We start from the raw sequence: 15,581 nt of genomic DNA on the forward strand, positions 1-15,581 counted from the left end.
CAGAATACCTGCTGTGCTAATTATTTCAATTATCAGCCACTACTAAAACACGTAATGGATTTTCTCTGCTTCCACAGGTAAAAAGCATGACATTACAGAACTTAACTCTGATGCTGTCAACTTGATCTCCCATGCAACACAGGAGCGATTGAGAGGCCTTTTAGAAAAACTGACTGCAATTGCTCAGCACCGAATGACTACTTACAAGGTAAAGATATTGATAAAGAAGTACAAAGCTCCTGAGTGTTACAGGTAGTTTTGGGGGGCATGAATATATATTCTAAATATATTTTTAAAGCAATGATTGAGATGTTTCATATTAGAAGAAAATCAAAGTCTTGTCTTTTTGTTGTTGTTTGTTTTTTTTCAAAGTCTTATTTTTGTCTTATTTAGGTGTACTTAAACTATTTTAAAATTAAAATAGAGTTTAAAATGATATCCAAAGCTTCTGTGTCAGTGTAGATTGAACTATGCATCTGTTTTACGTGAGTGTTCTCCTCCCTAAGTTTTTGACTGGAGAGGAGGGTGTATTTTAAAGGAATATTGACTACCTATGTTCTCTTTAGTGATCTGTACTCCAATAGCAATCAGGTTCCTTTTTTGCCTTTCAGTTTTGCAGAAATTTATTTATTTTCAAATAAACTTTATTGTGTACATTTAATGCATACAACATGTTACATACATATGCAATAAAATAGTTTCTGTAGTAGAACAGATTAACATACTGTCATCTCACATAGTTAGCCATTTTTCCCCTTCATGGCAAGAGTAGCTATAATCTACTCATTTAGCAAAAACTCCTGAATACAATGTAGTAAAGCATAATCCTTACATCCTACATTAGGTCTTTTGACTTGTTCACCCTCTGTTCCTTTTAATAAGTGCATTGAGTCCTAATACTTATGCCACTTGTTATTTAGTACGTTTATTAAAAAAACTAAATGCAAAAAATACCTTGTTCTATTCATAGTGGTATGAACCAAGGGACTTGCTATTATCAAGATGAAAGCGCTTGATATGTTTGAATTGTACATTTGGAGGAAGGCACATATATTGGCTGATGAAGGATATATATATTTATAAATGTATATATAAATATCCTAAAGGTTATCTTTTACATATATATAAAAGGACAATTGAAATGAAAAAAAAAAAAAAAGATAACCCAAAGTAAGATAATCCTTTTTCTTTTTATGAAGAATCATTGATAGCTAGATTTTGAACAAGATGGTATGTAGTTAACCTTAGAGAGATTTTGAGTTTGTAAGAGTGGTCATTGCCCTGTAGTATCCTAGCCGTAGATTAAAAGGAAAATATCAGCTACCATACTACTGATAAGTTCCCCAGAGGAATCATTCTATTTCCTTTCTACTTCTTTAGAACTGTGGAAAAACTATATATAGTTGCTTAGGTCTTCATATGCACAAATCTTTGTGAGAATATGCTGGACTGACATAAAGGTAACACAGACAACAGGAGAAAAGGCTGTTGAAAAAACAAAATTAACATCAGCATCTATTTTTGTGTGTTTCTAAGAATTTGCCCATTTCTCCTAGATTATCTGATTTGTCATAAAACACTTTGTAATATTTTCTTATAATCTTTTTTATTTCTGTAAGATCACTAGTAATGATCCTCCTTTCATTTCTGACCTTAGTAATTTACATTGTCAGTCTAGCTCTAATGGTTTGTCAGTTTTGTTGATTTTTGGTTTCATTAAATTTCTCTATTTTTCTATTCTGTTTCATTTCTCTCCACTCTAATCTTTTAAAATTTTTATTTGTTTACTTTTTAAGAAAGGGTCTCATTCTGTCAACCAGGCTGGATGGAGTACAGTGGCTCATTTGCAGTCTAGAACTTCAGGCCTCAAGGGATCTTCTGACTTCAGATTCCTAAAGTGCTGGGATTACAGGTGTAAGCCACCATACCTGGCCTGTTCTAATCTTTATTATTTTCTTCCTTCTGCTAGCTTTCAGTTTAGTTTGCTTTTCTGTTTTTAGTTACAAGGTGTAAAGTTTGGGTGTTGATTTGAGATCTTCCTTTTCTGATGCAAGCATTTACTGCTATAAATTTCCCTCTGAGTACAGCTTTCACTGCATTTTATTAGTTTTGGTATGTTGTGCTTTTATTTTCATTTGTCTCAAGTATTTCCTAATTTTGTTTGAGATTTTTTGGCCCATTGGTTGTTTACTAGTATTGTTAATTTCTGCTTATTTATGAATTTTCCAGTTTTCCCTCTATCTTCATGTTGTTCAGAGAAGATAGTTTTTATGATGCAGTCATTTAAACTTTATTGAGACTTGGTTTTTGACCTAATGTATAATCTGTCCTGGAGAATGTTCCGTGTGCACTTGAGAGGAGTGTATATTCTGTTTGTGTTGGGTCTCATGTCCATACAGATAGATATAATGGGTTTATAGTATTAAGTCCTCTATTTCCTTATTGATCATCTGTCTAGATAATCAACTTTTATTGAAAGTGAGTATTAAAAATTTCCAACTATTTTTTGTTTTTTTGGTTTTTTTTTTTTTTGCAGTTTTTGGCTGGGGCTGGGTTTAAACCGCCACCTCTGGCATATGGGGCCGGTGCCCTACTCCTTTGAGCCATAGGGGCTGCCCTCATAAAATCTCCAACTATTGTAGAGCTATTTTTAAAAAAAATTCTGTCTGTTTGTTTGCTTCATGTACAATAGAACCTGCCATTGACCACCTTACTTCATTATCTTGACCTGATTTTCACACACCAGACATGCACATGTACCTATCAGTACAATAGGCCTCATTCCTTATGTTGACCAGTTTGGTGCAGTCCCTTGGGTGGTCAATTTACAAAGGTTCTCCTGAATTTGAGAAGTCTGGTATGTATTTATTCTTGGTGGATTAATCCTTTTATCAATATATAATGTCTCTTGTTTATCTCTTTGAAGAGTTTTAAACCTGTCTTCTTTGATATTAATATTACCACTCATACTTCACTTTCAAATATTGTTTGCATAAAATATCTTTTTTCATCCTTTCACTTTCAACCTATTGGTATGGTTTTATCTGAAGTGCAGAGAACAGTCTGATTATGTTTTTATCCATTCTGCCAGCCTCTGCCTTTATTGGGGTGGTAAACCTGCGGGCTTGGGTCTACATGTGGCCTTCCGGATCTTGGAATTCAGCCTTGTGTCTAAATCCAAATTTTATAGAAAAAAATCCTTTCAATAAAGATTATGTCAGATGCAATTGTATCCAAGTTATAGGGAAGAAATCTTAGCATGGGAATATGGTTGGGTTAAAATTTAGAAAGTCTGTGCCCCTTTTAAGTTTAGTTTTTGTTGTCCCTTTTAAATTAAATCCTGTCAGTAAACTATCTCCAGAGTGTCTGAACACAAAAATGGTAAAGATGAAGTATTTAAAATACTGCTTGTTATTTTGTTTAACCTGTGGTTAGCCTATAATGTATTCCATATTCTATCTTGTGCTATTTAACTTTAAAAACATTTAGGAATTCTTTTTGTATTAAACATGAAGTAAAATAAGTAGCACTAATACATCCTTATTCCTTAAACTATGTAATACTCTTTTGATCTAGTTAAATACCAACAATAAAAATTTAATTTAAAAAGAATCTTGGGCATATGAAATCTCTCAGTCCCCTTAATTGAATCAGCCATAAGTATGGGGATAAAACAGAAATGGGAGTGGTACTATTATGCCCGTAATTTCCAGGCCAGGCATAGACTATTGAACCAATGATTTAAAAAGGTTCAGCTGTCCTCCTGTGTAGTCTCCTCGGGGTGTGTGAATCATGGAGATGAGTAGATGGTAGGATGTTGTAATTACTGACCAGGAAGGTCTCCTCCCTCCTGATGTCTAGCATACATACTTGTATATGGATACAGAGGAGAGCGGGGTGATCATGTAGGCAAAGAAAGTTAGGAAAGTATTCCAATTGAAAGCACTATTTTGCAGTCTAGAATAGCAGAATAAATGGAACAATTTTAATTTTATCACTTTAAAAAAAATTTTTAGAATATTATGGGGGTATGTACATTTTGGTTACATGATTTGCTTCTATGTGTTTTCGGTGAAAATTAAAAGTGTGCCCTTCACCCAGGAAGTGTTCCACGTACCCATTAGCTGGGAATTATCTCCTTCTGCCCCTACACACCTACTTGAATTCCATTGAATTTTGCTTCCATATGTGCACATAAGTGTTGATCAACTAGTTCCAATTTAGTATTGAGCAGATGTAGTGTTTGTTTTCCCATTTGGTGATACTTCACTTAAGAGAATGTTCTCCAGTTCCATCCTGCTTGTTACAAAAGTTATTAGGTCATTGTTTTTTAAATGGCTGAGTAGTATTGCATTATATGCATATACTACATCTTATTAATCCATTTATGTATTGATGGGCACTTGGATTGTTTCTATATCTTTGCTATTATGAATTGTGCTGCTGTAAACGTGCAAGTGCAGGTTTCTTTTATAAAATGTCTTTTTTTCCTTTGGGTAAGCAGCTAGTAGGGGGATTGCTGGATCAAATGGTAGGTTGACTATTGGTTCTTCGAGGTTATCTACTGAATTTTATCATTTTATGGAGCAGTTGAGATAAATAATCATACTTCCAAGTGTAGGGAAGTATACTTCCCTATACTCCCAAGTTATAACTCTCATTTATAACTTATGTGCTTAAATTTTTGGCCACAGTTTCTGTCCAAATTCATATCTTAAGGGAATCTTCAAAACCTTCAGGATTTTAGTTTGCTGTCTTGTCTTATATTTTGATAGAAGTTGTATTCACTAGTCAAGGTTAAACTGATGGTAACTAGGTAACCAATCATAGTAACCAGGGTAATAACTTTTGTCATTGGTATGTTTTTCAGTGAGGTGATTGTTTCTTTTTTTTTTTTTTGGGCCGGGGCTGGGCTTGAACCCGCCACCTCCGGCATATGGGACCGGCGCCCTACACGTTGAGCCACAGGCGCCGCCCGAGGTGATTGTTTCTTACTGTTTAATTACTCATAGTAAGGTCTGCTGAGGTAAATTGTAATTTAACTATAAAGATTTAGTTTATAGGTAAATGGCTGCCCTCTTTCTTTCTATTTCCTATTGTTTGGATCTGCTTGGCTTAATACCTTTTCCCCCTTTCTAAATGGAGTTCATTAGGAAAGTTCTTTGAAACATAAATGGGTAATTGTCTCTCAAATTTTAAGATTAAAGTACCTGACGGTGCCTGTGGCTCAGTGAGTAGGGCATCGGCCCCATGTACCGAGGGTGGCGGGTACATACCTGGCCCTGGCCAAACTGCAACAACAACAACAACAACAAAAAATAGCCGGGCGTTGTGGTGGGTGCCTGTATTCCCAGCTACTCGGGAGGCTGAGATAAGAGAATCACCTAAGCCCAAGAGCTGGAGGTTGCTGTGAGCTGTGATGGCACGGCACTCTACCAAGGGCGATAAAGTTAGACTCTCTTAAAAAAAAAAAAAAATAGATTAAAGTACCTTTTTTTTTAAGTAGAAAGTTTGTTTAACAGAAGCAAATTCTGAAAATTTATCTATTTATGTAGGTGTTATTTTTTAGCAGTTTTCTAACAATACTAATGTAGAATGTGTTGCCCAGTATCATTTTAAGACATTTCTTTTTTTTTCCTCCCAGGCAAGTGAAAATTACATCCTGTGTAGTGATACCAGGTCACAGCTCAAATTTCTTGAAAAGCTGGATCAATTGGAGAAACAGAGAAAGGATTTAGAAGAAAGAGAAATGTTACTTAAGGCAGCCAAGGTAAGGGCTTATGTGATTTATAAGTGACCATAGCCTGGCAGTGTGGTCAGAATTGGCTTTATCATTGGTTGACTGTCTTGGCTTTATTAGGGCTTTAGAATTCTCTGGAGGATTTCCTAAAATAAAATTACTAATAGAAAGTCACATAGCCAGGATGGTATGATATAGTGGCTTTCAGTTAATTTAGTTTATTGAGTTATAATTTTTGTCTTCTCATCTTTCCTATGTACCACTCCCCCCAGGTAAAAATGTTTTATAAACTTTTCAATCTTCTTTTAGAGATACGATTTGATATATGCCAAGTTTGAGAAAGGAAAACTTGGAAAGTAAATAGGAAGGTTGTGGGTAAAATTAGGAGTAATTTGGATTATGTGAAACAAAATACAGGATGATTAGAAATGGGTTAGAGAGAGTAAAAGAGAGAAAAATGAAGCTATTTATTTTCTTTCTCCCTTATTTTAAACATTTTTCTGGACTATGAGCATCAGATGGGTGAAAGCTATTTCCATTATAGTTTGCATTTTATAGCCCCACACTTCTTCATAGGTTTAGGACTGTTGCAAGAATTCTTTTTAATTAATTCATTCATTAATTTTATTTCAAATTAATATGAGGTTACATACAGCTAGGTTACATTGTTTATGTTCACATGGTAAAGTCCAAGTTGCAGTTGAGTCTTCATCCAAGAAGTGTGCCATATATCCCTACATTGTACCTGTTAGGTGAGAACTTAACAGACCTCCCCCACCTTCTTGAATTTGATTGTGTTTTTCTCTCATATGGACCTACAGTTGTTAATTTCCTAGTTTCAGCTTAGCATTGAGTACCTCGGATGCTTGATTTTCCATTTTTGAGATACTTTACTTAGGAGAATGTTCTTCAAATCCATCCATGTAAATATAAAAGATGCAAAGTTCTCCATCTTTTTTTATGACCGAATGAGTATTCCATGGTATACATATACCACAATTTGTTAATCCTTTTGTGTGTTGATGGACACTAGCAATGTTTCCACATCTTTATGATTGTGACTTGAGCTCCAATAAACATTTCAGTGCAAATGTCCTTACGATAAAATGACTTTTTTGTCTTCTGGGTAGAAATGTAGTAATGAGATTGCAGGATCAAATGGGAGGTCTACTTTTAGCTCTTTGAGGATTCTCCATACTTTTTTCCAAAAGGGCCATATTAGTTTGCAATGTTGCAAGAATTCTTTCTTTTTTTTTTTTTTTTTGAGACAGAACCTCAAGCTGTTGCCCCAGGAAGAGTGCTGTGGCATCACAATTCACGGCAACCTCCAACTCCTAGGCTCAAGCCATTCTCCTGCCTCCACCTCCCAAGTAGCTGGGACTACAGGCGCCTGCCACAACATCCAGCTATTTTTTGGTAGCAGCCATCATTGTTGTTTGGCAGGCCCGGGCTGGATTCAAACCTGCCAGCTCAGATGTATGTGGTTGGCGCCTTAGCCACTTGAGCCACAGGTGCTGAGCTGTTGCAAGAATTCTTTTTTTTTTGTAGAGACAGAGTCTCACTGTAGCACCCTCGGGTAGAGTGCCGTGGCGTCACACGGCTCACAGCAACCTCTAACTCCTGGGCCCAAGCGATTCTCTTGCCTCAGCCTCCCAAGCAGCTGGGACTACAGGCGCCCGCCTCAACGCCCGGCTATTTTTTTTTTTTTTTTTATTTTGCAGTTTGGCCGGGGCTGGGTTTGAACCCGCCACCCTCGGCATATGGGGCCGGCGCCCTACTCACTGAGCCACAGGCGCCGCCCATGTTGCAAGAATTCTTAAGGGCTGAGCACTAAAGTGTTGATTTTTGTTTCAGATGTTTTGATTTGAATTTCTGGCATTCTTGATAGCCTTCCTTTTTAGAGTATTTATCTAGTGTTATCTAATCACATGCCAATTGTTTTTTGAAAAACTAATTTGAAATCATTTCATACTTAGAGAAAAGTTGTCAGAACTGTACAAAAGAACTCTTAGCCCTCTTCCTCAAATTCCTTCAATTTTAACATTTTACTGCATTTTCTTTCCATCTCCATCTTCTCTTATTTTTTCTACACAATCATTAGTCTTCTCCCTTCCTCCCTTCTTTTTTTTTTTTCAAGAGAAGCATAGTCTCACTTTGTTGCCCTCGGTAGAGTGCCATGGCGTCATAGCTCACAGCAACCTCCAACTCCTAGGCTTAGGTGTTTCTTTTGCCTCAGCCTCCCGAGTAGCTGGGACTACAGGCACCCACCACAATGCCCGGCTAGCCCTTCCTCCCTTCTTTACTTCCTTCCTTCACTTTTAGTATTATGAAGTTGTATAACTATTAACACTAATTAGTTTTTTCTGAGCCTTTTTGAAAGTAGTTTTTGGGCATGATATCTCACCATCCCTACACTTTGTAGTATGCTATTTGCAAAAACAAGAACATTCTTCCATACATATAACACTCCAAGTCAAGAAGCCCACAATATAACACTACCATTGAATGCACAGACCGCATTCTGATGTCACTTGCTGGCTACACCATATCTCTTTTTCTTTCATCCTTCATTTTCCCACTTAGGAATATGTATTTCATGTAGTTGTCATCTCTTCATGTTCCTTCAGTAAGAGTTTCTTAGTCTTTGTTTCATGCTCTTGACAGCTTTCAAGAGTAACAGAGAGAACTTACCTTCCTAGGGTAACCTTCAATGAGGGTTCATCTCATATTTGCTATGATTGATTTAGGTCATGTAGTCTTGTCAGGAATACATGGAAATGATGGCTATGTTCTTTTCATCTGGAGGTTCCTGCCAGTTATTACCATTTTTAAATTTGCCATTTTCCTGATTGTGGTGGAGGAAGGCATTCTAAGATTGTGTCAATATCCTATTCCCTTGTCAAACTCCATGTGTCAATCTTAGCATCTGTTGTGATGTCTGCCTAAATCAGCCACTTCTGTGATGATTGCCAAATAGTGATTTTTTTTTTTTTTATTTTTGAGACAGAGTCTCACTCTGTTACCCTAGTTAGAATGCTGTGGAGTCAGCTTAGCTCACAGCAATCTCAAAACTCTTTCACTCTGTTGCCCACAGCGAGAGTGCTGTGGAGTCGACTTAGCTCACAGCAATTTCAAAACTCCTGGGTTCAAGTAGCCCTCCTGCCTCTGTCTCCCCAGTAGCTGGGATTATAGACTCTGGCTAATTTTTATGTTTTTACTAGAGATGGGGTTTTGCTCTTTCTCAGGCTGGTCTCAAACTCCTGAGCTCAAGGGATCCTCCTGCTTTGGCCTTCCAGAGTGCTAGGATTACAGACATGAGCACCTGCCCTGTTATCATTGATTTTGAACTCCAGTTGCTCCTGAGTAGGAGACCCTTCCAGCTGGCACTTTGGTCCTTTAGTAAAGTGTCCATCACTGAGCATGTTTTTACTTTTTGGCACAAGACATTCCAGCTCCAGCTTTTACTTTTTGCCTCAGCCTTGGAAGCAGCCATTTCTCCAAGGAACCCTGCTTCTGTTTAGTTGCAGATGATATTTAGATTAGATCATACTATGTGTTCATTGCTGACTGCATGTAACTACAAGTAGGCCTTTTCAATAGACAGATCTAGGAATTACATATGGTACGTATATATACACACAAGTGTACATCTGTAACTATTTCTGCATTTGTATGTATATGTTATAAAACCCTGAGTTCATATAGGTATCTCCAACTACCCTTAGTGTTCATTCCCTTTTTTTGTTTGTTTTTTGAGACAGAGTCTCAACCTGTCACCCTGTGTAGAGTGCTATGGCGTCATAGCTCACAGCAACCACCAACTCGGGCTCAAGCAATCCTTTTGCCTCAGTTTTTCTATTTTTAGTAGAGACAGGTCTTGCTTTTGCTTAGGCTGGTCTCGAACTCATAAGCTCAAGCAATCCATCCTTCTCAGCCTCCCAGAGTGCTAACATTACAGGCATGAGCCACCGCTCCTGGGCTCCCTCAGTTCTTTCTATCCATAACCTTTCCATGTTTATAAAAATTTTGTTCAATAGTCAGAATCTTGGCTTCCATCATCCTTTATATATTTATGTCCTCAGTTTACTTATTTTATCAGTGTAACTAATCTCTCAATCAGCTATTCTGGCTGACTCTTATCTGCTAACTACTATCTCCCTCACCCCATTCCATTGTCCACATAATTGGCCACTGTGCCCACTGGCCCATTCCTTGATGAGGCTTCCCAGTCCCTCATCACCCTATATTTTTGGCTACTAGATTTGCATGGCCCTAAACCCTCTTGCCCCTCACAGCCTGGTCACTGTGCAGCTTCTTGCTGCCCCACAGCCTCAGCCCCCAGACCTCCCTGCCCTCTACAAGGGCAAAGGACAGGAAGATGCCCTTCCTGGAGCCCTCAATAGTTATAAGCAAGCACATAACCATGGTAATGAGGTAGTTTATTGGCATGTTATTTCCAGATACTATTCTGTAAACAAGGTTGTAACTATTAATACTAGTTTAGGTATTAGAGGATATAACCATATGCCTTCTCTCAGTTTCAAATTCCTTGTACTCTTACAGGTTTTCCAACCTAACTCAATAAATCACACCATCATTCAAGCAAAGAATCCTCGGCATCATAGTTAATTTATGCTTTTCTCCCCATATCTAGTTCAGTTCCTCTTCTCTTTCCAAAATGTATCCACCTTCTCTTCATCAGCATTGTTACCACTCTAGTCTAAATTATCTTTTATATCTTCTAACTGATCTCCTTTTCCTTCTACAACCCATTCTTCATCTAGAGTCAGAATGTTTTCATAACAAGTCATGTGTGTCTCTTTTGCTTGAAAACCTTTAGTGGCTTCCTGTCACACTTAAAAGTCAAATTTCTTACTAAATTTTGAAAAGCCTTATGTTACTTGGCACCTCCCTCCTTCTCTGAGCTTGCCCCCTATCACTCCCTTCCCTCATTCCACTCCCCTCACATGACCTTTCTGTCCTTGAGTATGCAAGCTTGCACCTAACTTAGGATATTAGACTTCTAATCAGGCATCTAGTAGTGAACATTGAGTTCCCTTCCACTATATCTGTTCTTCCTCACATATTTACCTTTCACAAAGTTGGAATTAACATCCTCCCAGTTGCTTCATCCTCGGCATCATCCTTAATTTCCTTATTCACAGCAGGTGTTTTAGAACAGTATCCTCATTGGTCTCTGTGCCTAGGCCTTTGATCTTGATCCCTACAGTGCACCTTCTGTGATACATTGCTGTCAGAGCCATCTTTTAAAAATGTCACATCACTGGCATCTCACTCCTATGTTTCAGACCCTCCAGTGGCTTGTTTTTATAACTAGAATTAAACCTCCAACTTCCTATCATGGCTTACAAGGTAACACAGGATCTCAGCCTTTCTCTCCTTCAATTGCTCGCTATGCTTCCACCACATAGGCCTTCTTTCTTTTTTCAAATACGCCTGTCTTTGTTCCCATTTTAAGACTTTAGCAATTACTGTTCCTTCTGCGTGGAATGTTCTTCCCCAAAATTTGGTGTGAATACTTCTTTTTTTTTTGCAGTTTTTGGCCAGGGCTGGGTTTGAACCCACCACCTCCGGCATATGGGGCCGACGCCCTACTCCACTTCTTTCTTGTCATTCAGATCTCTCTTCAGATGTCACTTCTCAGAGATGCTTTCCCTGTCATCCTGGCTAGAGAAGTACTTACTGCATTCCTCTCTCTTCCTTTCTGTCATGTCCTTCTGTTTTCTTGATAGCACTTAGCATCAGCAATTATTTGTTTTAGATTTTCAGAAATGTTTCACGTGGGCAGTGCCTGTCACTCAGTGGGCAGGGCGCCAGCCCCATATACCGAGGATGGCAGGTTCAAACCTGTCCCTGGCCAAACTGCAAACAAAAAATAGCCAGGCATTGTGGCAGGTGCCTGTAGTCCCAGCTACTCCGGAGGCTGAGACAAGAGAATTGCCTAAGCCCGGGAGTTGGAGGTTGCTGTGAGCTGTGACGCTACAGCACTCTACCAAGGGTGAGAAAGTGAGACTCTGTCTCTAAAAAAAAAAAAAAGAAAGAAAAAGAAAAGAACTGTTTCATGTATTATAAATGCAATTAATTTTTATAATTTTTTTTTTATTTTTGACTTCTTAAAATGTAAGATACTTGAGACAAGGACTTTGACCTAGAACAGTGGCATACAGAGTGGAATCTGTACTGTAGATGACCAGTAAATACTGATGACTGATAAAGTCTTGATACCCAGATGTACCCATTTTATATTGGGGTAAAAACTTATATATACATACCCACCTATATATACATAGGCATATGTGTGCATATTTTTACATAAATAGATACATCAACATATTCATTATCTCCTAATGCTATAGCTAGGAGAAATCACAAAGGAGTTTATCTTAGTTTGGGTTGAAATGAAATTGTTTTTCTAGACTGGGCAATAAAATGAAGAAAAAATTACTATCTTTGGGTAGAATGTTGTATAGGTATTTAATTAAGATGTTTAAATTAGAAAGCACTCAAATCTAAACAGTCTGTCTCTTTTTTTCTTTTAACAAAACTATTGGTAAATCTGTGAAAGATCAGGTAAACTTAGTATATATGGAAATACCTCTAGCTTTTATTTTGCTAGCTGTCTTTAACTTAGGTAAGGTTAAAGTTGCACTTTATAGAACAAATATTCAGATTTATAAGCAGTTAAATAACTTTATTAGGATAAGAAAAAAGATAACATCTATTCCAGTATATTTTTCAGTGAACAAATGTTCATCATGTCAGAAATAAAATTTTTATCCTTTATTCCATCATGGCTTTATATATAGATCTCTTTCTAAAAATTTTATTTTTTTATTTTTACATATACATGTGTTAATTAGGTTTCCTTTTTTTTTGGCCTTCACAAAATTAAAAAGACTTAAAATTTAATAACAATAACAATGTTTCAGATGAGGATTAGAAACAAAAACCTTGTAAAGAATGAAGGAACATAAATACATTCAGAAAAGGAATCAGACAATTGCTTCATCGAAATATTGAGCAATCCCTATATGTCAGAGGTGGTGGGTTCAAACCCAGCCTGGCCAAAACTAAAAACAAACAAAAAAAAGAAATATTGAGCAATAATAATGATGCAAAGAAAGTAAAATTCACATTGTCAAATAAGAGTATGTCTATTATAGAATGCTTTGACTCTGACATTCAGTATGGAGTCATCAGTTAACGTCTTTTTTTTTTGTAAGTATCAAAAAATAGACAACTAATATTTATAAATAAAAGTAAAAAATAACTTCAAAAAACAGATCATGCTAAATCTTATAGATAATAAATAGAAAAAGAAGAAATACATCAAAATCATTCTACTTGATATAGGTACACTTGATATTAAAGTTGGAGAAAATATTATAAAGGAGAAATTAGCAACATATGTCACTTATAAATGAGGATACAATATCCTAAACAGCATATTAACATGTTAAGAATTGATGTTTAAGTAATATACTTTGATACTTTTTTTGATGGTTATCTTATGCCAGTCATGTACTATAGAAAGTGACATTCAATAAAGATTTATTGAACCTTTACTTCTGTACAGCATCTTATTAAGTATTTAATCATCCGAAGATGATATTATAATTAAAATGCTGGGATAGATTTCCTACTTACACTTTTAGATATTAAGCCTTTAAAAAGAAAAATTTGGTTCAAAGTTAGTCAGGTTCTTGATCTTAATACTCCTTGAGATACCATGTTTTTCTGAAATGGCTTTGCCTCAAGATCGGCCAGTGTTCATTGTTTTCATTCATTTCAGCCAACAGTTAATCTTTTTTCTTTCCCCTTCATGTGTACCATCCATTTTTTAGTTTTTAGTGTTCCAACAAGAACAACGTCATGCCTCAACTGGGCCTGACTGACATTGTTAGCATCATTTTCTGTATAAGCTTCCTCCAGGCTAGAGCTGCAGCAGCCAGCCCAGATGATGAGGGGAGGGGAGACGGGGTGGGAGTGCAGCCAGACTGGATTGAGGCATTTTCCCCTGGAGCTAAGATATTCAATCACAAGAGAAAATTGTCATTTATTAAATATTTAACGGCAACTGTGGTGTTTAGATGCTAGTAATTTCTATTAAAATTTTCTTTTCCTTTGATAGAGTCGTTCCAATAAAGAAGATCCAGAACAGCTGAGATTAAAGCAGAAAGCCAAAGAGGTAGGACTTTCAAGTTGCCATGCTTTTCTTTGTGTCTAAGGGAAGGTTGGCAGCTCTCTCCTGGCAATTAGGTCAGGGTTTATTTTGCTGTTGAATACCATTTGCAGAGGCCTTGGGGAAGGACAGGAACTGCTACAGGCAAGGGCAGTACTTCAAATGAGGTCAATGAGTTATGTGCTCTCTTTTTAAAATTTATTTTCAAGGCTCAGGCCTGTCTAGAAATGGCTTTGTAAGCTACAGCAGTGTACTTGGAGGAATATAACGTGGGATTAAAAGAAAAAAAAGAAACTTTTGAGATTTAGCATCTGGGACTATACAATAGGCTACATTTTTCCAGGGTAATTGTTCGTTTTGTAAATCTGATACTGCTTATAATTCTTTGGCTGGGAGGCGGTACTGGGATTTAGTTTTAAATGGAAAACGCCTCTGGCTTTTAATTTTCTGGGCCCAGCAGTTTTCTGTTCTGGAATGGAGCCCTTGTTTCACACAGTTCATGTTTAGCTGCAGGGGTTTTAGTTTATAGCTTAGACTGGTTAAGCTTTTACTCCCAGAGGCCTCTGCATAGCAACTGTAGAAATCAACAAATAAGTTCATTTATGTCTGCAGCCTCCTCTCAGTAGCTGACTTTTTACATTTCCCAATATCCATTTCCTGACTTTTCTAGCCCCAGAGAAAAAAGCTCCACTAATTGGAGCTTATTTTAATTGAGCCTTAATATTGGATCTCACTGGAGTTGCCCCTAGAGCTGCTGAGAACAGAATGAAATGAAAGTACCTAAGGTTGAAGATGTGGCATGTGTATGGGTGTGTGTGTGTGAAATTTTTCACTTGACCTACAGATTCTTTTCCCTCCTGAATAAATCATCAAGCCTGTTCACATTTCTGATTAAGGATCTGACAGGAAACGATAATAAAGACAATTGAGGTGTGAGACGTGTTATATGGAGCTGAAGAAATTGGTTTCTATAGTTACTGACTGATTTCATGCAATTTTTAAGGATCTTTGTGCTAAATAAGAGTGATTTTCTGAGCAACCTTTTTCCTTAACTGTGCCTCTTGAAGTATGAAATTTGTTGTTGCTTAACATTGCTGCAGTTGGCTTCTAAGTGCCAGCAGCAGCAGGTTATTTATGAATGTTTTAAAGGCCCTTATTGTTTGGATTAATGTAGGAGCTGAGGCAAAACAAATGGAAATCTAGTAAGATTCTTACAATCAGTGCCGTGTGTTTTCATTAACAAGAGAGAGAGAAAATACATGAGTGGTTTCAGGATTGGTACAAGGAAGACTGGAAAGGGAGATCATTTAAAAATGGTTGAAACCAAGAACATTTCATTTTCTTTTTTCTTTCTCTTTTTTCCTTTTCCTTTTTTTTTTTTTGTGGAAACAGTCTTTCTTTGTTGCCTCTGATAGAGTGCAGTGGCAACATCCTAGCTTACTACAACCTCAAACTCTTGGGCTTAGGTGATCCTCTTGCCTCAGCCTCCCCAGGTAGCTAGGATTACAGGTGCCCTCTACCATAGCTGGCTAATTTTTCTGTTTTTAGTAGAGACAGGGTCTTGTTCTTGCTGAGGCTGGTCTTGAACTCCTGAGCTCAAGTGATCCTCCCACCTCAGCCTCTTAGAGTGCTCGGATT

The 15,581-nt window shown here is 37.2% G+C and overlaps 1 protein-coding gene across 1 annotated transcript in view; it reads left to right on the forward strand.

Moving 5' to 3' along the window:
* TAF4B (TATA-box binding protein associated factor 4b) overlaps positions 1–15,581 on the forward strand; it is a 121,304-nt gene that overhangs the window by 55,378 nt on the left and 50,345 nt on the right. The window contains exons 12-14 of the mRNA XM_053571933.1: positions 78–208; positions 5,645–5,770; positions 13,893–13,949. Coding sequence (XP_053427908.1) covers positions 78–208; positions 5,645–5,770; positions 13,893–13,949 — 314 coding nt within the window. The remainder of the gene's footprint in view (positions 1–77; positions 209–5,644; positions 5,771–13,892; positions 13,950–15,581) is intronic.

The sequence above is a fragment of the Nycticebus coucang genome, chromosome 19, assembly GCF_027406575.1.
Source record: "Nycticebus coucang isolate mNycCou1 chromosome 19, mNycCou1.pri, whole genome shotgun sequence".
Lineage (NCBI taxonomy): Eukaryota > Metazoa > Chordata > Mammalia > Primates > Lorisidae > Nycticebus > Nycticebus coucang.